The sequence below is a fragment of the Rhinichthys klamathensis genome, unplaced genomic scaffold (assembly GCF_029890125.1).
Source record: "Rhinichthys klamathensis goyatoka isolate OS25496 unplaced genomic scaffold, OSU_Roscu_1.1 h1tg000191l_1, whole genome shotgun sequence".
In the NCBI taxonomy this organism is placed as follows: domain Eukaryota; kingdom Metazoa; phylum Chordata; class Actinopteri; order Cypriniformes; family Leuciscidae; genus Rhinichthys; species Rhinichthys klamathensis.
In genome coordinates this window covers 1897256-1921414 of record NW_026606717.1, presented here as the reverse complement: position 1 = coordinate 1921414, position 24159 = coordinate 1897256, and the positions used below count along the sequence as shown (strand labels likewise).

Genomic DNA, 24159 nt, shown 5'->3' with positions numbered 1-24159 from the left:
TATTTATTTTGTTAAGCAACTTATAAGTTAAATAGGGCCTAAGTTAAGCAATTTTCAACTTTTATACAAGATTCAATTAATTTTTTTAAGTCAGTTTGATGTAATGCAATTTGAAATGACTTAAAGATACAAGTTGATTGTACTTAAAAATTTAAGGCAACAACTTTTTTTTTGTTTACAGGGTTTAGTACTTCAACTTACACATTTATTTTTAGTTAGTTGCCAAGGCAAGATTTCTATTTTTCTTCAGTTTAAGATTTTAAAGTTATATATTTTATTTCAGCCTTATTTCAAATAAACCATTTGCAATAGTTTAAGTTAACAGCACTGTTATAACATCACTTATAAATATGATAGCAATAAGGACGGTAGCAATTGCGAATATGCATGTTTATTTTGGCAAATACAATATATATTACAATCACAAATTATATAAAGCAAACAATACAAATAAAAAATATTGAACAATGAACAAATTCATATTTGTGACAAAAGTCAGTGCATTTTTGCATGTTCCAGCCTTCAATGTTACAGGATTGAAATCTGTTGCAAAAACAAAACAAAAACCACAACACAAAAAACGGGACTGGGAGCAGTTCGCCTGGGGCGATTACTGTTGTCTTTCAGCTACAACATGATTTAGATGATGTCAGCACGTGAGTCTGAGAAGAGCGTTTGAGAGCGTTCACACAAACTGTCTGATAGAGGGAATCTCCTCCGTGTCCACTCGGACCTGCTGAATCAGGCACTGCGGTGGGAACTTGGCTCACGATGCGGGCCGACCGCTCCTTCAAGTGCCTGTAGCCACAGTTCATACATGATGGTGCTATATGACCCGAGCTACACCTCTGTTCCCTCCCGTGGATACAGCAAGTCAGAGGAGCCCAGCACGGGATAGAGCTGGCTAGTGTACTGGTTGAGCAAAGTGTCATTATAGCTGTCTGTGAATGGAGCAGGCGAAGTGGAAATGTTGGATACGACAGGGGGAGGAATGTGGGTTTCCCATTGCGGCACGGTTGCGCTCGGTGAGTACGAGCCATACGCCCCATTAGGAGAAGATCTTTGGCTCAAAGGCAATGCCAGAGGAGATGGAAGAAGAGCCTCTCTTGAGCCTGAAGCCACATCACCCATTTGACTTAGGAAGCCTTTGAGACATGGTGTCAGATCTGCAGAGACTGGAGAGTTTCCTCTCTCGGAGGTGTCGCTGGGCTCTTTAGGACTTGACAGAGGAGAGTCCGATCCAGAATAGCCTTTTCCCTCCTCTTCGGCCAAGTCGGACTTTCTCTTCCTTTTGCGACGGAAGTTGCCATTATCAAACATCTTCTCACAGTTTGGGTCGAGGGTCCAATAGTTGCCTTTACCTGTTCAACAGAAGTAACTTTATGTTATTTTGGCAGTTGAAAAATGAACTAAAACGGAACTAAAACCCAAACAGTAGAACACAAGAAAAATTCTAAACACAAGAAGTAGTTTGATTATGTTCTAACCTGGATCGGTGTCATCTCTGGGCACTTTCATGAAGCAGTCGTTGAGCGAGAGATTATGCCGGATTGAGTTCTGCCAGCTGGCTTTGCTCTTGTTGTAGAAGGGGAAGTTGTCAGCCACATACTGGTAGATCTGGCTAAGAGTGAGACGTCGGCTTGGGGCTCCATGTATTGCCATCGCAATGAGTGCTGAGTAAGAGTATGGAGGCCTCACTAGTTTCATCAAATCTTCTTGGGACGGCAGGGAGAACCAGCTGATGCTGCCGTCCGAGCCTCCGATTCCACCTGCAGACATGTATGACTTCGGCATTCCATAGTGCTGAGGCCCTCCGCTGAGACAGGGAGCCGGATTGAGCCCAGGTCCGTTGAACCACAGGTAAGGGTTGGAGGTCTGTCCGGCATATTCTCCGAAATCGTAAGCGGACGGCAGGGTTTGCTGTGGACTAGGGACAGGCTGAGTGCTGTAGAAGTTGTCACCGTACAGGCTGAACTCTTGGGACTCCTGTCCCATGCTGTGGAATTGGGATGAAAGGGCTTGTGGAACAAATGACGTCATGCTTTCCTCCCTTTTTTTTCTGTTTGTTCTGTCGTTCTGGGAGAAAATGCCATGTACTGTTCTGCTGCCTCTGTCTAACACAGGTGGATTGGTCAGGTGCATCACAACCTGACACCTGTCTCACCTGAACTATTTATACAAGTTTTGTAACACCCTCTCTGCTCTGATTGGCTGTCACGGTCACAGATCAACCCTCTTTTTGGGGGGGAGGGGGGTGGAACCTCTGGGGATGTGTGTTTGTGTGTGTGTGTGTGTGTGTGTGTGTGTGTGTGTGTGTGTGTGTGTGGGGGAGGGGGGAGGGAGATATCAGTGAAATATCTTAAGTTTCATGAGTGTCTACAATGTATTAATTTACATTCCTGAATTAAAATTACCTTGCATAATTCCTTACCTTCATATATCATTATGCACAACACAAACATTTCGTTTGTCACTCACATACATGTTGAATTAAAAAAAATTGGAACAGTTCTGGATCAGTTAAAATTTGCAGTATTCAACTAATCATATTTAACACTATATAAGTAGATTATTGTGTTTTAATCTTTCACTATTAAAGTGAAATGAGGGGAAATAAATTGATAGATGAATGAATAAATAAATAAATAAATAGCTAATTAAATGAATAAACAACATGTGCTGACAAATTTATCCAACTAATTTTAAGAATACAAATTCCAATGTGGTTTCTGTGGCATTAAACGTTGTTATATTAAAGACACCATCATGCCGTAGGCTTGGTTAATTTGTTTACATTTGTATATGACTTGAAGCTGTTGGGTGGTTAAAGGTATCCACTATTTCATCTTACCCCCACCCTTTCACTTGAGATAATGCGAATTCAATTTGAGCCATTTGGGTCTCAAACGAAATTTACATTCTTAAACAGAGCACGCGCACCACCCATTCCTGCACGCGCAGAGCGACTCCACTGTCTCGGCGTAGCCTGATCGCGCGCGATTTCTTGAAAGTCTACGGTTTATTTGACCATTTGATCCGTTGTGCCTACATTTTTAGACCTAAATTTCGCTAATACCGCACCCCATAATTTACTTCTTTAAATGTTTATTTAAATTCAACCTGTCTGACGAAAGCCTGATATCCGATCACGTCTAAAATGTTTACCATTAGGCTACAGTAAATTGCAATAAGTGTAGCCTAATTAGACTCTTAACGCACATTATGTTTTGGGGAAAAGGGAGATTGGCAAAGATTGATATTTGTTTATTTTATATTAGGCCTACACATAATTACACAATGGCATCGGGGGGTCAGATAGGGGGTCAGATCATAATAAATTTCACCAGTCTTCCTCAAACAGCATTGTTATTGTAGCCTGTTGCTTTGACGTTTCATGCCAAAGTCATTGTAACCGAATCCCCTTTTGTGCACCGGTGTGTTGTCAACTTGGAGACAGTTTGATAGACGTGAGATAATTTAGGGGAAACTGTGCCCTGCGTTTTACCTTTATAAAGTGAGTCTTCAAATTATTAATGGCAGGTGAACAGATTGATTTCAGAGAAATAAGCGGCAAACATGAATCCTCGTTGACAGTGCGATTAATCCTCAATTAGTTCCTCACACATGTAGAATTATAGTCTTTATTGTCTTGTCAATATACATTTCATATTTCATGATCATACGAATTTAACAACAATTAAACAGGGACTCGTGGAAAATTTAAAATAAAAGTGACAAGACTGATTTGTTTGAGAAATAACAATAACAGTCAAAATAGTGATAAAATAGGCTACTCTGAACAGATACCCAGTGCTATGCAATGTGCAGCTATGCATTTAAAAACTGTACAATGTTTAACAAGTCAACAGAGACATTTTTACACACACCTGAGAGATTTTGAATTGTGTTGATTTAAAAAAAGAAAGAAAAAAAAATTCAAATCATGAAATGAAAAAGCAAAAGTAGTTACTGTAAATTAGTCATGTAACCTATGTTTAATATCCAGCTGGATAAATCAGAGCACACTGCTTCTGTTGGCTTGATTCTCGGTTCTTAGCATCAATAAGAAGGAGTGGCGTGTGTTTGTGCTGGTTGATAATGCCGCCAACCCGCTCAAAAGTCTGCCAAAGACAATCAACAGTGTTACAAGCTTTGGTCATTGAGCGTGTGGCTATAATTACAGACAAAAAACAACAACAGTTTGAATACCTCTGAGGATTTCATCCCAGTGCCTAGCATGAATCCGTTTTGCGACCTGCGGATCTGAATGTTGTAAACTTTTTCCTGGTACAGGACCACGAGTGTGTAAGGCTGGTTAGAGGATCGATTTGAGCTGTCTCGCACAAGGAACGTCCCATCCTTACAGGGCACACATTTCAACAAATTAACTTTGTTAACCTGAAAATTATATATTTTTTCCCCAATTCCAACGAGAAGGAACGCATGCGCCTCACCCTGTTAACTCTTCTCAGACAGCTCTCTGCCTCACCGCGGGTGATCTGACCCACATACCAAGCTGGATCCATGTCCTATAAATGGAGAAATAATAAGATATTTGGGTTGACAAAGACTAATGAGAAATGTTTGTCTGTTTTCTCTGATTTTTTGAGACAATTATGATTTAACCCAACATTTCACAAAATACCTAATAGTAACATGAGTCAAATGTAGCATAGAACAGGCTGTTAACTATAGGCCTGCACTGTAAGAAAAAAGGCACCAGAGCCTTGGAGAAGTAAAAATACACCATACACTGTAAAAAATGATTTTTTGAAGCAGTAGATAAAGATTACTGTAGTAGCCTATGTTTTACAAGAAAATAGGCCTACTTTTTCTGTCTTTCCACTTCAAAATTTCATGTTTTATTCAGTGTAAAGTTTATTGCCTTTGTTTAGCAATTTCTGAGTGAATATCGTTTCAAAGTAAATCCTACATCACATTTTTTCCCCCAGTGTACTAGAAAGTAGATTCCAGTTATTCCAGGAGCACCTCAAAGGAAATACAAGGGCGCCATCTGCTGGTCGGGTAGTGGTGTGATTGTTTGTCAGCACAGCAGCAGTCGGCACAACAGTGCAGAATTGGGCTACTATTACTCCGTTGCTGCGGGTAGTTTTCGTAGTCGAGATTTTTTACCGGAGGACCCTATATTGGGCTAGTTTTGATTAGCAATCCGCCTGTTAAATCCAAATCTGACGTCACGTGTCACCGTTTCCGGGTTCAAGTGCTCTATTACCGGTAGATAGGCTACCAAAAGCAAACAACAAACGGTGCTAATACACACTCACGGTGTGGTGTAACACTACTGAAAAATCATGACCCTTTTATTAGAGTGATGTCTTTTATAAATATTTAAATGTCGGGGACGCCATGAGCTCGAAGACTTGTATACACTGTAACGTTTTAAAAGCTAAGCTTAAACGTGTGATATGAATAAATAGTGCTCATAAATGGCTGTTAAGACAGTACTCTCATGGCAAATTCCAATCGGAAGTGTGCATCCCTATGCCCTACTCACTCCGAAGGGCAGAACATGACCATAAATGATTAAATTACTTCCTTGAAGTGACCATCGCATGTTACCTTCGCTAACAGACTCGTGGAAGGGCCCTTCGTGAAGGGATTCAGTTGTTCACTTCTGTTTGGAACGCTCCTACAAAGGGCGTCCCCTTCCCGAAGTGCCCTTCAAGGGTGGAAAAACGCTGTTTGGAATTCGCCCTCAATTGAAACGAATGGAGGCTTGGACCCGGAAACAGGATTCCCTACGTCACTACTTACCAAGCGGATTGGGCGGGTTTTGTTGTGCAGACCTGGCAACCCTTGTCAGTAGCTCAAGCACTTTAAAGTTCTGTACCTGCATGCCGCCCATGTCTGTTTGTGGTGGTAGTGGTGCTCTTGTACTTCTCAGTTGATCGTTCATTGCTTTCATTCAACAAAATAAAAGGTGGATCTAGTTATTTTCATTGGATATATAGTAAGATAAATCAAACTAGTGCAATCCGTGCTTACCCTCCTTCAGTTTTGCCGGTAGTGATCGACTGGGGCTAACACTGTGAAATGTGACAGAGAAATAGTCAGATATAGTGGAGTATCTGCACCTTTAACTCGTATTTTTTAATTTCAGTATTAATTTGGCAGCATAATCTTGAGTAGTATCAAGTCTCTAATCTCATTTGAATACACACGTGTCTGTTTGAAAAGGCTGTCCGTGGGTTCCTGGCGGTCTTGGCGATGGATTCCTGGCGTGCAGTGGAAATGTGTTGGAGCTGTGCCTGGCAGCTGTAAAATCACAGAGTATTCAAACATTGGGCGTTTGTTTGCTTTCTTACTAATTCTGTCATCAAAATATGCAAATACACAAAATAAGAAAATGACTTACTGTCATCGTGAAACTGTTGAAGAGAACCCCCCCCCCCAGTAAAATTATGTGAGTGAATTGCTATATCATGTGAATTGCACAAACAATTAGGACAAGGCTATGTGTGTGTGTGTGTGTGTGTGCTTTATGCGTACCTCGTGTCTGTCAAGATGCCTATTGGAAAAAGAAATACAGGTTACATTGGCAGCTCTGTGAATAGAATGGCGTAGTGTTACATTCCTGAATCTGACCTGTTTTGAGAGTAGCCTGGTGTTATAGAGGAGGCACTTCTTCGCACCCCTGATGGAGGAAGTAAGGGTTTGGGAATTCTCATTGGGTCTCCTGGACACTCCACTGCAGGGAGTCTGAGAGGAGCAGCAGTAATGCTGTAGGAAAAAAAAGCATCATACCAACCTATCATACTTAAAACAGAGATTTAGTAATTGACCGCTACTATGAATGTGATTTCACCAAGTAGAACATGTTCCTGGAAAAACATTCCAATCAACCAAGCAGATTTGAGGGTCAAGTTGACAGTTTATGTCAAGTTTAGGGTTACTATAAGGGTTAGGTTTTTCAGTTTTTGGACAGGAATGTTGTTTCAGGATCAACAAAATATGTCTTAATTGGCAAAATCACTGTGACCTATAAATAGCATATTCTATGTGCACAGATGTAATAGCAGTCATTCAGTAATATCATTGTGACCATGCTATAGGCTAAAGTAAACAAACTAATAAGAGATCTTAAAGGAGCTGTATGTAAGATTGTGGCCAAAACTAGTACTGCAAACACTGTCAAATTACTGTAGAGTGGTGTATCCAGGGGCGGATCTACCGGGGTGGCATAGGGTGGCAAATGCCACCCTAAAGGAAAGCCTTGCCACCCCTGCTGCCACCCCAGTTGGCGGCAACGAATTAAAAGTTATGGCCAATTTGACAATTTACGAACGGGAATCTCCAATGTCCGACTGCAGTGAATTCGCTCCGTGCATAATATGACGACCGTTGACGTTCGTACTTAATTGTGTGGGCAAATACTTCCGGTGATCTGACCGCGAGAGCGGGAGACAGCGAGAGCAAGAGACAACAGCGACCGAGTTCCATTACCAGAGAGATAAGTTTTCAACCCGACCAAATTTTTAAATGCATATATCATTTTCAGTGTATTTCACCTGTGCGTTTCTATGCTTTATATTACTGCATTTATTTTGTGCAAGTGAGATGAGTAAAGAACATCTGTTTCATATATCATTATCTGTCTGGTGTTTATAAGCAGTAGCCTACAGTATTTTACTACGTGTAAAATATACACAAACTTAGCTATATTAAGTTGTTTGTGTACAGTTAAAAATATAAATGTAAAATATGTGATAATAATATTGATCGAGCAATTGATGTAAGTAAGTAAAAATACATGCGCAGAATTAAGAAAATATTATTTAATATTTATGGAGATAAATTTTAGCCTATGATAAAGCAAACGTGTGAATGTTCACAGGGTATTTTATTTAATATTATAACTATTATTATATAGTAGTGTAATGTAGACAGACACTATATCACAACTAAAAAGAGTTTTGAGTTTTTTTTTTGTTCAATTTGCACACTGAATATGGGTTGGAGCTCTTTATTTTGAACTCTCAAAGTGCACCAGATTGATGAATTTAACATTAAAAAGCACAAAATTTTCTTACGGGGGAGCATGCCCCCGAACCCCCCTAGAGGGACAGAGGTGCACTCTGCACTCACCACAGATTTCCATGGGAAAAACCGGTATGCAGCTTATAGCTTGTTTTAGGATTCATCACTGTGGAGTATAGTTCAACTGAGTATAGTTCAACTTTTAGTATAGTTCAACCCCCAACCCCCCCCCCCCCCCCCCCCCACACACACACACACAAAACAGATACAAATAATGCCCTTTTGTAGTGTGTTACACATACGATTTCTCATCAAACTGTGTTAACTGTGATTAAATTCAGTATATATACGTCTGCCATGTTGCCACCCCTCAAAAATTCCTGCCCCCCTCTTGCCACCCCATAAATATTTTCCTAGATCCGCCCCTGGGTGTATCCCCTCCTCCCTGATTCGAGGTTGCCAGATCGGCTGCAGGATCCAGCAGGAGCGTGACGAGCTACAGCTGTGGTAACTAGAGCAGAGCTGGCAACCCGGATCCCGCAACACTACTGACTTCGTGATTGGTAGATAGGTGGAGGGCGGAGCATCAGACCAAAACACAACATGACATCATCAACATCAGTTGAGGGCTGCAACTGCACTTTTTAAATGACAATATCCTGGCCAGACTACTGTTGTCAGTGATATAAGTATTTGAAATGCACATGATTTCTTAATGTCTAGTGACATTTCAGGGCCATTTTATGATTAATTGAAATAAATTTCTTACATACAGCTCCTTTAAATAATAGTAAATTATGACTTTAAATATTGTCATTCTAAAACTGCACATGCAGTATTAAACAAAAATTCAATTAAATGAAATCATACCCTCTTGGCGGTTGGACAGCCTGCAGAAAAAAAATATTATTAGAGAGATTTTAAAATATAAATTATTATTGTTTTTAGTCAAAATGGAACTTTAAAATGGGGAAAATTTTAGGCGGGGAAAAGGTCATTTATATTTCAAGCATATAGGCCTAGTAGAATAATAACAATAATGAGTGACGTATACACACATAAATATATATTGATTAAAAAACCTAATAATGGTATTTGTTAATTGATTCATAAATTATAACACACATACACACTATAATATATACATATATAAATTGTTATATAATTATAAATAATGCTGCATATGTAAGTATATACACTCACTTAAAGGATTATTAGGAACACCATACTAATACTGTGTTTGACCCCCTTTCGCCTTCAGAACTGCCTTAATTCTACGTGGCATTGATTCAACAAGGTGCTGAAAGCATTCTTTAGAAATGTTGGCCCATATTGATAGGATAGCATCTTGCAGTTGATGGAGTTTTGTGGGATGCACAAACCGTTCCACCACATCCCAAAGATGCTCTATTGGGTTGAGATCTGGTGACTGTGGGGGCCATTTTAGTACAGTGAACTCATTGTCATGTTCAAGAAACCAATTTGAAATGATTCGAGCTTTGTGACATGGTGCATTATCCTGCTGGAAGTAGCCATCAGAGGATGAGTACATGGTGGCCATAAAGGGATGGACATGGTCAGAAACAATGCTCAGGTAGGCCGTGGCATTTAAACGATGCCCAATTGGCACTAAGGCGCCTAAAGTGTGCCAAGAAAACATCCCCCACACCATTACACCACCACCACCAGCCTGCACAGTGGTAACAAGGCATGATGGATCCATGTTCTCATTCTGTTTACGCCAAATTCTGACTCTACCATCTGAATGTCTCAACAGAAATCGAGACTCATCAGACCAGGCAACATTTTTCCAGTCTTCAACTGTCCAATTTTGGTGGAGATGAGTGGTACCCAGTGGGGTCTTCTGCTGTTGTAGCCCATCCGCCTCAAGGTTGTGCGTGTTGTGCCTTCACAAATGCTTTGCTGCATACCTCGGTTGTAACGAGTGGTTATTTCAGTCAAAGTTGCTCTTCTATCAGCTTGAATCAGTCGGCCCATTCCCCTCTGACCTCTAGCATCAACAAGGCATTTTCGCCCACAGGACTGCCGCATACTAGATGTTTTTCCCTTTTCACACCATTCTTTGTAAACCCTAGAAATGGTTGTGCGTGAAAATCCCAGTAACTGAGCAGATTGTGAAATACTCAGACCGGCCCGTCTGGCACCAACAACCATGCCACGCTCAAAATTGCTTAAATCACCTTTCTTTCCCATTCTGACATTCAGTTTGGAGTTCAGGAGATTGTCTTGACCAGGACCACACCCCTAAATGCATTGAAGCAACTGCCATGTGATTGGTTGATTAGATAATTGCATTAATGAGAAATTGAACAGGTGTTCCTAATAATCCTTTAGGTGAGTGTATATATAATATAGCTACTGACATGATTCCTAAAATATATATTAATTCTAATATAATATATTATTTAATTAGTGATTGGTAAAGGCAAGTTGGTGATATGAAAAAAGTGGGAAATGAAAGCAGATGTTGGCAGCTTCTATGTGGAGGTAGGACAAATCAAACTTACTCTGTCCAATGAGCTAGTGCCCCTTCCACCTGTGAGGACACAATACAGTCAAGGACTTCCCTTTAGCCTGAAGGTAATCTGAATTGCATTTTTACTGAATTATTATCTGCTAAAAAAGCATTAAGATATAAATGTGTGAGTGGCAGTGACCTGCTACAGGAGGAGGGTGGCTTCTGTCCAGAGTTCCTGGCTTTTTGCTGCGGTCTACAGCAGGTGCTACAAGAGCATGGGACGGGGGAAAAGGTGGATCAGTTCAACAGCATCCCACCCAGATTAGCTGTCACTGAGAACAAACATACTCTTTTACCTGGGGGTCTTTTTAGGGGCCGCTCTTCTCTCAGATGTTGTCCAACCTAATATTGAATAAAGATTTTATTGTTTATAGACTCAAAAAGGGAAAATTATAGACTAAGTGGGACACATACTGTTTGGAAATATGAAGGACTCACACTCGGCCGCTCCACATGAGGGAGAGAGGGTCCGGGGCCCGGGCGCTCCGGAGGCACAGGCGGTTGGCTTCTGCTCACTGCACGTGTGCGGTTATTATCTGATAAATCAAGGAATCCCATCATGACTTTTCCAAAGGACTGAGACAGCAATAGGATGGAAAAGTGTCCACTTTTGCGTACCAACATAATCGCTGTTTTCCATGGGTTTAGCGGGACAGATCTGGGCCGTGTCTTCTTTTGGCTCAGATGGAGGAGGCTCGTAGCCATTATCACTGTCTGACCCCTCCTCCGGGGACTCATAGTCTCCACCGCTAGCATCACCTTCTGAATTATTATCCTCGTTAGGATCCTCGTAGTCGTCTTCACTGTCCTTAATGAGGAAAGAATACATGCGTTCTGCCCGTCAGATGTGATGCTGATCACTTCAAAACAGTTTGAGACACACATAAGAGACTTACAAACTCTTCAGGGTCCCACGCTTGATCCTCATATTGGTCAACTGAAAATAGTAAGAGCAGGTGACTTCTAGACAATATCTTTAAAAGCAAACTTGTACCATTGAATATATTCTACTTTGTATCATACCTGGTGGTTGTGGGAAGCTGGGAACTGGTTGTGATGGCCTGTTTACAAAACAATAAGGATAGTTAGTCGCGTACTGACAGTAGATGGACTATATGGTAGTTATATGATGAATTCATTCCACTGATTTATTCACCCTCATGTGCTTCCAAACCTGAATGACTTTTTATGAAAAATGTCTCAGTGATTTTTTTTTGTCCATATAATGAAAGTCAATGGGGTCCATTGTTCCAATGTAAGAGCAAAAAAAGAGTTTCTCAAATAACATTCTTCAAAACATTCTTGTTTTATGCTCCGCAGAAGAAAGAACGTTACACGGGTTTGAAACCACATGAGGGGAAGTAAATCATGAATTGATCTAAACATTAAAGACATTTATAATGTTGCAAAATGCTGTTCTTTTGAACTTTCCATTCATAAAAGAAACCTGAATATTTTTTAGCAGGGTATCCACAAAACTATGAAGCAGCACAACTGTTTTCAACATTGATAATAATAAGAACTGTTTCTTGAGCACCAAATCAGCATATTATAGTGATTTCTGAAGGATCATGTGATGCTGAAGACTGGAATAATGATGCTGAAAATTCAGCTTTGCCATCATAAAATAAATGACATTTTATAATATATTCAAATGGAAAACAGTTATTCTGAATTGTAATAATACTTCACAACATTACTGTTTTCACTCTGTTTTTGATCAAATATTGCAGCCTGAGAGACTTCTTTCAAAAACATTAAAAAATATTACCAACCCCAAACTTTGAATGGTATATGGAATAATGATGACTGGAATAATGATGCTGAAAATTCAGCTTTGCCATCATAAAATTCAGCTTTGCAATCATAAAATAAATTACATACATTTTATAATATATTCAAATGGAAAACAGTTATTCTGAATTGTAATAATACTTCACAACATTACTGTTTTCACTCTGTTTTTGATCAAATATTGCAGCCTTAATGAGCATGAGAGACTTCTTTCAAAAACATTAAAAAATATTACCAACCCCAAACTTTGAATGGTATATTATATCTCAGATATAACACAAGATTTGTGATGGTAGAGAGTACTGGCCTTATTGCTGGAATCGGTGGAAAGAATCTCTTCTTCTCTTTGTTGATTTCCTGACAAATCTTGGAGATAAGCCTAAAAATATTAGGGAAATACCAGTTTCAAATCCTCAAAGTGTAACTAACACTGCTGGCATGTAATTGAGTAGGCGTTTTAGGAGACAGAAAAGCATATAATTATTTCTTTATGAACTGACTGAGGGTTCAGCTCAGGCAGGATGTGGTAACAAAGACATCATTTTTCTGTCCTCTTTTCGGTGCACCTGACACTGACACTCAATAAACTAACAACAATCAAATTACCATTAAGTCACTGTGGCATATCTAATGCCAAATTGGCTTTTGGGGAAAAGTCAATTACATTTGTTTATTTCAGTGTTATTGAGGTGTGGAGGGTGTCAACCATTTCGCACCAAACATGCTCTACATAAGAGTTTCTGCATCAACGCAATGGTTCCTGCCACATCTGTTTCTTTGGTTTATCTTTCCTGTGCAGTATTTCCTTTTTAATGTCACTGTCACTGATGGCGTTCTTGCATGTTTCTACCTGTTTGCACACTGTTACTCTGTACAATACATGATGTGCTACAGTTGATTTTTTTTTTTAAATGAATAAATAAAAAGCATGTCTTTGAATACTGTGGCTGAGTACTGTGTAATACTGTGCGATTTACCCAGAAAAAGAAAAAAGAATGACAAATACACAAAATAAGCAGGAACAAAAAAATGCAGTCAGTACTTACGGCGCATGAAGCTTTGGGAACTTTTGAAGGTCATTTTCAGTCATACTCTAAAATAAAAATACAGCTTGATTTTAAATTAATTTATCAAACTGTAAGTGTGTGGGTGTATATATATATATACAAAAGAAAAGAAAAAATGTGATAAATCGTGAAAATATTTTTTTTAGACACACATACACACACACACACTATACACACACTAATAATATTTTCCTGATTTGTTATCGAAACATTTTTTCTTTGGTCAAATCAACTTCAATAATTCATGTGGTTCAGATAACATAATGTGTTGAGTTTCTGTTGATCAAACCAATCTCCTTAATTGTCTTAACTCGAATTTTTAATTTCAATGAACTTACGTTAAGGTTACAAAGGTTACTTACGTTAAGTTAAACCAACAATAATTTTTTACAGTACAATTTTTTACAGTATGTGTGTGTGTGTGTGTTTGTATACTGTATACCCACATTTATAACACCTTTATTTATAACATATTTTTTTTGTTATTTAATTCTGACTGATTAGGAGTTCTAACATTTCTTGGTATAGTTTTAGATTCTAATAACAGCACTTCCAGAATTGTTGGATCAAGGGAAACAATGATGCTACACTGAGTCAGACCACAATCATCTGTTTTGCAAAGGGTCATTTTGGTCTGTGCTCCACAAAGAATATACCTATTTATAACATTTTAAAATTAAATTAAAACTATGAGTTTTACAAATGAAAAAACAAAACATGTAAACAAAACAAAAAAAACATGTAGGCTGAAAATGGTAATTTCTGCTTTCTAAATGCAAAATTTGGGCTGTGACCCAGCAAAACCAGTGGACCGAATTATAAATGGTACTTACCAGAAACCTTTGCCCACTGATGTTATACCGTGTTATGACCTTATCACATCCAGTTAGATTCCGCTAAAGATGATGAAAAAGAAATTATGTCAGCTGAAAATGGGTCGCACACATATACACATATCTCCTATACATAAACAACATTGTCATATTAAATATCATTTAACATCAAATATTGGTCTATCAAAGTTCTATGCTATTTTTAGGTTCATTGGTGCTGTAACAAATGCCTCTCATTTATCAGTTTTTGGAATTGGTATTAAATTCATAAGTATGTGTGCTGAAGGTCTATAAAATAAACGTTGTAATAATAATTACAACAGTTTTTTTTACCCATTTTCAATTCAAGTGTTTTGACATTGAAAGATTAAAAGAGAAAGCAACTTACTTTCTTCAGAAAGTCTGCTAACCGATGTGAATCCCAGCTCAGAACCTCCGATTTGGATGGAACACCATCGAAACTCATTGTTCCAAATTTACTACACTTGCTTATGAATATCAAATCCCTGATATCTTCAAGCATTGAAAAAATGTTGCCACTCTCACAGTGGGTTCACACTGTGTCTGACGCTATGTCCACCCAGAACACGAGGAGACTGGTGTCAAATCAAGAAAAGTAAATCAAAGGAGAGAAGACTCCAAAAATAGACTGATTCACCCAGTTTTAAATGTAGACGTGGAAGAATTACTCAAAATTTTACCAACATTTTCATAAATGATACAAAAAAAAACCAACACCCCGGATTCGCCTGAGCACTATGAAAAGAAAGAATGACATCCACTTCCCCATAGACTTCCTGTTAATGATTGTTGTGACAAATAGGGGAAGTACAGCCCCTTCATGAAAAAAAAAAACAAGATATTTCTTGAAATATTATAATTCATCCTCGCCCCCTCAGAATGATGTAGCCTAGACTATAAGCATTTGGACATTTTGCACACTATCATTGTTTAAAAAAAAACAATATTTATTTGCCACGTCATTTGATTCTGAATTTTGATAAATTACTTAAACTCTTAAGTCATTTATCAAAATTCAGAATCAAATGATGTGGAACTGGCCAGTTTTAGAAAAGTCATTTAGTGAGGATTACACACTTACAATTAACCTTTGCCAATCACACTTCTAAGTAACACAAGCAAAAACCATTGTATGAGCAGTATCACTGTAAAAATGGTTGCTGCCTTAAATTTAAGTACAATCAACTTGGATGTTTAAGTCATTTCAACTTAAATCACATTAAACTGACTTAAAATTTGTTGAATCTTGTAGAACCTATTTAACAAAGTTGAAATTGCTTATTTTGATGAGTTAAAGCAATGTAAAAACATATGTTGTCATAACTTATTGATCATATTTGTTTTTACAGTGCATGACTGCTAACTTTGCAAGCAGAAATGATAACACACACGGACAGTCAAGTTTACAATAGAAAATAATGATATGCTGTTATAAAGACTGTGATTTTATTATAGTCATATAGTCACATCTTTTGGTTCAGAGCTTCGTTTGCCATTAATGATGCTTCCCAGCTAAATATTTAGATTATTATTTAAATGGAGATTTAAAATCCACATTTAGATTTAGCATTTTGATTGATAATAGCAGCTATTTTTATATATAAAACTATTGGCAATTACACTTTTTAATTATAAAGTAAACCCGGTTAAATTGTGCAATTTTTGTATATGCTTAATTTCAAAACACGCACCCAAATTGTTTTGTGGGAAATTACGAAATACCTCATTTGCAAAAAGAAAACGTTTAGTGTGAATGATTATGTTGACTGTGACCTGCAACATGAGCGCCTGGTTCAGTCCCTGTCTGAACTGCATTTACCACCCACAGCTGGAAACTATGAGTTGCAAGCATTCAGTTGCTCCTGTTCTTGGGTCTGTAGGGGTTAGTTCATGGAAATATCTCTTCCATCACTGAATATTCACTTTGATGAAGCTGTAATGTGTATGTGATTCACAAACCTGTAAACGGATGTTTTGTTTAGATATAGTTATACATTTATTTGATGTCATGCAATAACCCTGCTTTGTCACACAGTTATTTCCATTTCCTGGCCGCTTAGCGCAGAAGAAAGTGGTACAGTGGGTGTATTGAAATATGTTTGGAGGCAAAGTCAGTGAGTTGTCTTGATTCAAGGTAATGTCATTCTGTTGTTTATACGTCAATAATGTTAAAAGGAGCTCCCACACTGAATTCAGAAGTAACGACTTGAATTTATTTGAGTGGAAACTATCGTTTGCAATGGCTCTTTAGACACTCTTTCCTTCAGCCATTATTGGTGATTTTATATTCAATTATTAGAGCATCTTATGACTCATGCTATAGATCGTTTTTTAACTCACAGTCTATGGTCTCAGGTTTGTCTTTGAGATCACAAACCTGTCACTGGTGCTAAGTTTTTCCTCATTTTTGATAAAACTAACATGCTATATTTCCTCTTTAACTGTGCACAATGGCAATGTGGCATTATAGGCAAATGAAGGCCTGAACCCTCTGGCTACGTGTCACCATGTGTCTCTGACCGAAGGCCACAGAACTCTTCGTATACTGTGTGAACAGCTGAGCTGCTTCCCTTTATCAATCAACATTTTGGTCTTTGTTGGAATATTTATCTTGTGAATTGGTCTTTTTCATTGACGAGGTCTATAAGACATCCTTTAGAATGTCAGATGCTGACTTTTGATTTAACCTATTTTATTGATTATTTTGCTAAGTGCTTTTTGCATATAAAGTAAATTCATGAGATCCAATAGCACCATCAGGTGGTGATCTACTATATAAATCAATACCAGATGAAACTGTTCCTTCACTTTAGTTTTTGGTAATTAGTCTCCAGAATCATAGTCATTTGCTTAATTGTCAATAACAGGATTTATAGTTCCTCTTAAATGTATTTAATGTATGAATGCATTTACTTGAATGCACTGTGTTTGCTTACATAGGGTAAATTAATATTCTACAACTGATATCAAACTAATTGTTCTGTGACTAAAAAATAAAAATATACTAAGCTAGTCTTTATTTTTTTACGGGCAGATTTACAAATATCACTGTAAAAAAAGTAACTGCCTTCAATTTTTAAGTTGGATGTTAAGTCATTTCAACTTAAATTACATTAAAATGACTTAAATGAGTTTAATCTTGTATAACTTATTTTGATGAGTTAAAGCAATGTAAAAACATGTGTTGTCACAACTTATTGATCATGTAATTTTTTTTACAGTGTGTGTGTGTATAAATTAGGGATGCACCGATCTGAAAATTTTGGTCGATACCGAAAATTCTTTATATTTGAAAGCCATTAACGAATATATTGGCCGATAAATCTAAATTTTTATGTAATTTTTGAGAGCCTGATTACAAAAACAAAAGACTCACCATTAAAAGCAATGTCCCAAGCACACAATTATAATGTTCCCATTATAATTTTATGTAGCCTATAAGTCAGAGTTGCACTGTGCATATTGCACTGAACTGTATTTTTTTTTATTGAAGTGATTCCAATCATATTTCAAGCGATTCAAAACCATCATGGCTAACAGTGCACATCTGAAATGTCTCAGTTGAAGGATATAATAACATTATTTATCGGCCAAATTTTCTTATTGGGACGATAACGATAACATTAAAAACGAACGTATATCGGCCGATACCGATATGATGGACGATATATCGTGCATCCCTAGTGTATATATATATATATATATATATATATATACATACATACACACACACACATTGAAGAATGGAAGCATCAAGTCTTGTCTTCAAAAAAAAAGGTAATGTTTTAATTTGAACTTTTCCTGTCTCTATGTGCAGAAGGGGTAAAAGGGTTACTTGAGACACAACTGATAAAAGCATATATGCATAATGCAGCCCTATTTACACAATGACCTTATATAACAAAAACTTAATTATAACAAGAAGTTTAATTTAGAATGACGGAGTTAGCTGATGTTCTATGATCAAGGGCCAAAAACAGGTTAACCTACTAAAGGTTTTTACCACATGTTGAATCAGGAGTATTTCACAGTTTGTTGCGATAAAAAAAGCTGTCTGGTCCTGTGAAGGAATAATGAAGTTCTTGAAAATGTTCATACAGTTCAGAAAAACCCATTCAGAGAAGGCCTTGGTGAAAATTGGAAATGAGTGATTAGTGGCCTTTTTTCGAGGATCCAAAACCTGAGAATCCCATCACAGCAGCCATTTCATCGTCATCTTCAAAGTTGAGGTCTTCTTCTGCCTTTCTTTTCTTTTCCTTTTGCTTCTCTTTTCTGTATGCTTTTGCCTTCTCCTCCTTAACAAAAAAAAACACACACAAAAAAAAAACACAGGGCAACAAATTATAAATTGAGTAGTAATATACTTAGGGCCCTATGATTTTCACAATGCAGAAAACGCAGACGAAATCGTGAAATCCTGTCATAAAAACGTAATTAACCTTATAATGTGGAATTTGTACAATTTTTGTTGAATAAATAAAAAGCAGGTCATACACACTGAAGCATACGTGACTCTCACTGTGCTTTCAGCCTCTGCATTATATGAGAACTTCCTCTCCAGAGCTGCTCTGAGAGTCACTTTATCAGCATTTTTTGCAGTTTCATTTGAGAAAAACTATCGTCATATCCTAAACACGGAAACTCTAAGGTCTTCCCGGCAATCTGTTAAAAGTTCGGTTTAACTTTTGAAGAAACTGACAGAAATATCTTACTGTTGTACAGTATAATTTAACATCTCAATGTAATAATAATACTAACACTAATACTAACACTAATAATAATAATAAATTATTAAAACTTTTTAAATAAAAGTTTTATTTCATATGATTAATAATTAATTATTTAATTTTTGGATGAATAAATTGTTGTTTTTATGAATTCCAATAATTAGACATGCTATTTGATTAGTACCATTTAATTAAACCTTTAAAATGGAATCCAGAAAACAGAATTTGGTTAAAAAAAAAAATATATATATATATATATATATATATTAATAACAATAAAATGCATTTTATAGGGCCCTAAACATCATTTTTGTTAAACTTTTAATAAAATGTTAAATTGTATAAGTTTCATGATTTCAATTAATTAGACATACTTTTTGATAACTAAAATTTAAATTTAACCATTAAAATTTGTCCCAAAAAACACAAATATGTGTTTGTAAATGAACCTCAGTTTCAACACTGACCTCCTCTCGCAACTCCTTCATTCGTTCCTCAAAATCATACTCCTTCTGCTTTTCCTCCATTTTTTTCTTGTTCACTTCAAAACGTTTTTTAACTTGGTCCAATGAAGAGCGCTCTACTCGCATGGACATCCCCAAGTTTCTCTGATCTATAAATGGGCATAAATGTACTGAATTAGAAAATGCTACTGGCCAAGTGTGCTTACAAAGACTTACAGCTAGACACAGAATTACAAGAGTAGCATGTACAGAATACTGCACATAAAAAGAAACGTACAATGCTTAGCATAAGTGAACACACTCATGCTAAAGTTGACTAAAAAGAGGAATAAAAAAATAAAAAAATCTTTTGGAACTTGATCTTAATGCCTTAATTAAAAAAATTAGGAAAAATCCCACCTTCAAGGACACCAATTTTCTTTGTGAATGAATAATGTATCACAAATAAATGTTCTTCCTTAAAATACAGGAGGCATAAGTCAGGACACCCCTATGTTAAATTTCCATAGAGGCAGGCAGATTTTTTTTTTTAAAAAGCAGTTATTTTATGGATCCAGGATACTATGCATCCTGATAAAGTTCCCTTGGCCTTTGGAATTAAAATAACCCCACATCATCACATACCCTTCACCATACCTAAAGATTGGCATGGTTTTATTTCAGTTAGCCTAATAGCTGGTTTGATTTGCATTGAGAGATGATCTTATGGAAAGTACCCCATGCCAATCTCTAGGTATGGTGAAGGGTATGTGATGATTTTTTATTCCTCTTTTTAGTCAACTTTAGCATGGGTGTGTAAATTTATGCTAAGCACTGTATAAAAAGATACAGTATGTACAGATAGTATAAATATTCATTTAAATATTGTACAGGTACAAATGTATAAATAGGAATTTACATATTGCATTGAGTCAAGATGTTGTAAAAAAACAAAAAAACAAGAAAAGAACAAAGACCACAATACTTACGTTTTTTACCATTAATATGATCTAAGAAGTTTATGGAATCTTTTACTACACAATCACAGACATTGCAGTAGTACCTGAGAGAGAGAGAAAAAGATGTTGACACAAATATCATTAATTGACAAAGATACAACAGAGTGCAACAGAAAGGTTCCAGAAGCAAAAACTCCATTCATTTTCTCCATAGGGAAATAGATTTTTAATGATAACTTACATACCTCTAAAGACAGCCCTACTGTGAGCTATGAGGATGTTAATCGATAGTATTTGCTTCTGTTGAAGTTGTCAGCCCCCCTTATTTCAACTTAGTTTTAAAATAATTGTGTTTAATAGCGGAATTCGTGGTGATAAACTACATTACCCATAATGCCAGCTGTACAGAAAATTTCACCAATCTGAGTCGAAACAAGCAAAACGTGCCAAAAAGATCTCTTTATTATCCCCCCCTACTCCCATGAAGCACCGCTAATTACGTAATCGGGTCGGTCTCCCTACACTCAGTCTCAAAATGCTTAAATATTTCACTATATATGCATATTTTGCAATAATCTTAAAATATATTGTTTGTTTACACATAATCAACATTTTCAAATGTGTAATTTTATATTTCTCAATTTTTAATTTGATCATGCAGTTTGCAATGCTTCATGGGATTGTAGTTCTTTCCCTCACTAAAGCCATCAAGTACACAGTCTTGTACCTTTGTATTTTTGTCCGGTTTTTAAATCCTTTTTGCTTCAAATGAAAGTTTGTAATGTTATGATTCATCTCGTAGCTGGTTGACTTGGTTCATGGCTTATAACTCTTTAACAAAGACTTTTTTGAAATTCCTATAGAAGAAATGAATGGAAAAAATACTTCCTAGACCAGAGCTGCTGAAAAAGTGGACTGGCACTAATGCACTCTATTACAGTAACAGAAATAGCCCAATGAGCTGAAATACAGGCAGCCAATGAAAAAACTCTCTGGGCAACCCGTTTCAACACAGCACTAGAGATGCACCGATGTATCGGCCAATAATCGGTATCGCCGATTAAAGATATTATTTTCACTAAAAACAGCCGATGATCAGGGCTCGATTATGTTCTGTCAATCAAAAGGGTGCGGAAAAACATGTCAGACTGTGTGTGAAGAAAATCTCTCGTGCTGATTTTAGGGCAAGTTAACGAGACAACAATGCTTTAACAGTTAAAAAATAGCGACGTTAATGCAGGCTTTATTTGACACTATGAATCACCCATAGATCAAGCCAGGGTTGCCAGATATTTCCCCCTACATCAAACATTATCTGTAGCACCTCCCATCCAATAATCGCAAAGAGCTTTGTGCTCTGTTACTTCTGATAAGAAACAGTCTCAGATTTCAAATTCTGTACATTTTATCACGAAATTTAAGTTTTGACGCTCTTAAATGTGACATGACAGATTGCTCTAGCGCCTCAATTCAAGCAGCAGTGCGGAGCGCGAGTCTTTTCTTACAGTTTAATACAAATTAAATCTAGAAAAACATGCTTGAATATAAGAAGGCATGTTGAAAGATACAATACAACCTACCGAAATCTGTATCATGACTCAATCACTCAATTTGCATTTCAACCGCGGAAAGACGCCAATAAAACAGCTTGTGAACAAAATCACTTAATGTTGCATTTACCTCAGGAAGGTTATCCAATGCTCACAGTTTGTTCGTTAGCTATAAAAACACTAGAGAAGAGCTTATTTACTGTTAAATATATGCATGTTTGGATAAATTTGCCATGAAGAAGTGTTTATAAAAACTACCTTATGTGCAACTGAGTAGTGTACAAACATTTCAGCTTTTATTTAAGTGTAAATATTATACCTGGAAATAAATAGCAGTTGAATATAATAGCTCTGTTGTTAATTTTAACCTCTAATATTGTAGTGTACTAAATGAGAAGGTTCCCTGTATAGTTTTCAGCATTATTTGGGAGAGATTTCGGTATCGGCATCAGCCGATATCATTCAGAATAATCGGCTGTCGGTACGGCCGGAGAAATTTAGTATCGGTGCATCTCTAAGCACTAGCTATGTTTCCATCAACAACCCTCAAAAAAGCAAATTATTCCATCGCATAAAAAAGCTGCATGGAGGAAACACCAAGCTGTGCATAAAAAACTTTTATGTGCACTCAATTGTGATGGATATTTTTCGTACATGACCGTAAACTCAGATGGAAACACATTTACCAAATAAATCCCTTGATGAGCAACAAAGAATTCATGTGACTTTGCCTCAACAGAGGATGTGATTGGATAACTGGACTAAAAAGCAGAACGATTTCATTGCATAGTGTCTCAAATGTAAGTTTGATCATTCTGAAATCCCTGAGCATCAAAATGGTTGGGAATAATGGGCGTCCGAATGCAAGACCAAATGACAGCGTTTATTGCATTTCATCTGCGCAGGTAATTTATGCCATACAAAAGAAGTGCCACATTGGCTTCGCCGACTGCAGCAACTTCTATTTTTATTACAGATATTTTGCACCGATTTGCCAAACAACGATTTCATCCTTTTCAAAACATGGAATCGAAACTGTGCTTTGTGCGCAAATGTTTTAGGGAATATTCCTATTTTGTGCACAAGTTAAATTCACAACATTGGATGGAAACATAGCCAGTGATCACTCTTTCATGAACTCATATTGACGTCGTCATACTACAGTCAATTGTACAGCAGATACACACCCTCCCATCTCAGCCTGTGGCGTGGTCTTAGTGATGACGATAGTCTTCCCCAGTTTTGACTCCAGATCCACTTTATAATCTCTGTGACGGAGAAGCTCCCGTTTGACGGGGGGCACAGGCTTGCCTGGAGAATGAAAAAAATGTATGACATAGGAAATACTGCCATAAACTATTTCATTGGATTATATATTTAGGTTAAATCATAAAGTGAATATTTCAGTATCTGGGATTATTTGACCCTGTACTTGACGCTCTTGAAAAAACAACAAAACAAAAAACACACTTGATGTAGGCTGAATTCAGGGTTTATTGGGACATGTTTTGCCATTGAGATGACTTGGAAAAAGTGTCCCAATTAACCTGAATTTACTGAATAAATATTGAAAGGTTACAACGTTGTATTTGCTTACCATCTTTTTTCTCTCTCTCTTCCGTGATTCGTCTCTGGGCCAGCTGTTCGTATTCATCTTTGTCCCATTTGCGTCGAAAATCATTCTTGGACTACAAAAACAAGCAGAAAATATTATAAACATGTTAAATAAGTGAATCACGTCAGCTGTATTCATTCGACTGCATAGAAAGGCCTGTGAACATGATACACGAATATTAATTGAGAAAAAAAATCCATACTGTCGGTCAATAATACTAGATATTGTTAGATTCCAAAGCGTCTCATAATTAAAATACATCTCTGTTTTCGCTCTATTATATGACCAAACAAAACCATCTGGCGTGACGGATATGTTAGTTTGGATCGTCCAACTACTACGATATAAAACGTTCAACACTTTTAAAGATATTAATTTAAGAACTGAATTCGCACATAAATTATCTCAAAATAACGCGAATAGATTGCAATTCTAAGCGGAAAGATTGCAATTCTAAACAAAGAAAGAAATCAAAACAAGTGTTAGCAAATTTCTTACCCCACTGCCAGACGCCATTTTGCTATTGTGATGTCGTAAAGAGTGCGTGGCTGTCGTAAACTAGTGCTGTTCATAGGTGATGTTGCTCATCTATTTCAAAAGTGATCAAACTGTT

The 24159-nt window shown here is 37.0% G+C and overlaps 3 protein-coding genes across 3 annotated transcripts; all 3 read right to left on the bottom strand.

The window, feature by feature from the left end:
- Positions 1-375: 375 nt before the first annotated feature.
- Positions 376-2110, bottom strand: foxi3a (forkhead box I3a). Its single transcript, XM_056262347.1, has 2 exons — positions 1488-2110; positions 376-1361 (listed from the first exon to the last, which is right to left on the bottom strand). Exons 1-2 carry the CDS (start codon positions 2038-2040, stop codon positions 841-843), a joined length of 1074 nt encoding a protein of 357 aa, XP_056118322.1. The 5' UTR covers positions 2041-2110; the 3' UTR covers positions 376-840.
- Positions 2111-3911: 1801 nt separating this feature from the next.
- lcp2a (lymphocyte cytosolic protein 2a) lies at positions 3912-15021 on the bottom strand. Its single transcript, XM_056262051.1, has 21 exons — positions 14620-15021; positions 14232-14294; positions 13378-13424; positions 12639-12710; positions 11561-11598; positions 11434-11474; positions 11156-11345; positions 10976-11073; positions 10834-10879; positions 10677-10742; positions 10527-10555; positions 8869-8888; positions 6607-6741; positions 6511-6529; positions 6377-6389; positions 6183-6276; positions 6007-6047; positions 5852-5919; positions 4455-4529; positions 4210-4359; positions 3912-4121 (listed from the first exon to the last, which is right to left on the bottom strand). The coding sequence occupies exons 1-21, from the start codon at positions 14752-14754 to the stop codon at positions 3996-3998; spliced, it is 1566 nt and encodes a 521-aa protein (XP_056118026.1). The 5' UTR covers positions 14755-15021; the 3' UTR covers positions 3912-3995.
- A 2999-nt stretch (positions 15022-18020) lies between these two features.
- On the bottom strand, positions 18021-24115 carry zmat2 (zinc finger, matrin-type 2). Its single transcript, XM_056262050.1, has 6 exons — positions 24045-24115; positions 23529-23619; positions 23119-23242; positions 20412-20485; positions 19447-19592; positions 18021-18547 (listed from the first exon to the last, which is right to left on the bottom strand). Exons 1-6 carry the CDS (start codon positions 24060-24062, stop codon positions 18404-18406), a joined length of 597 nt encoding a protein of 198 aa, XP_056118025.1. The 5' UTR covers positions 24063-24115; the 3' UTR covers positions 18021-18403.
- Positions 24116-24159: the final 44 nt, after the last annotated feature.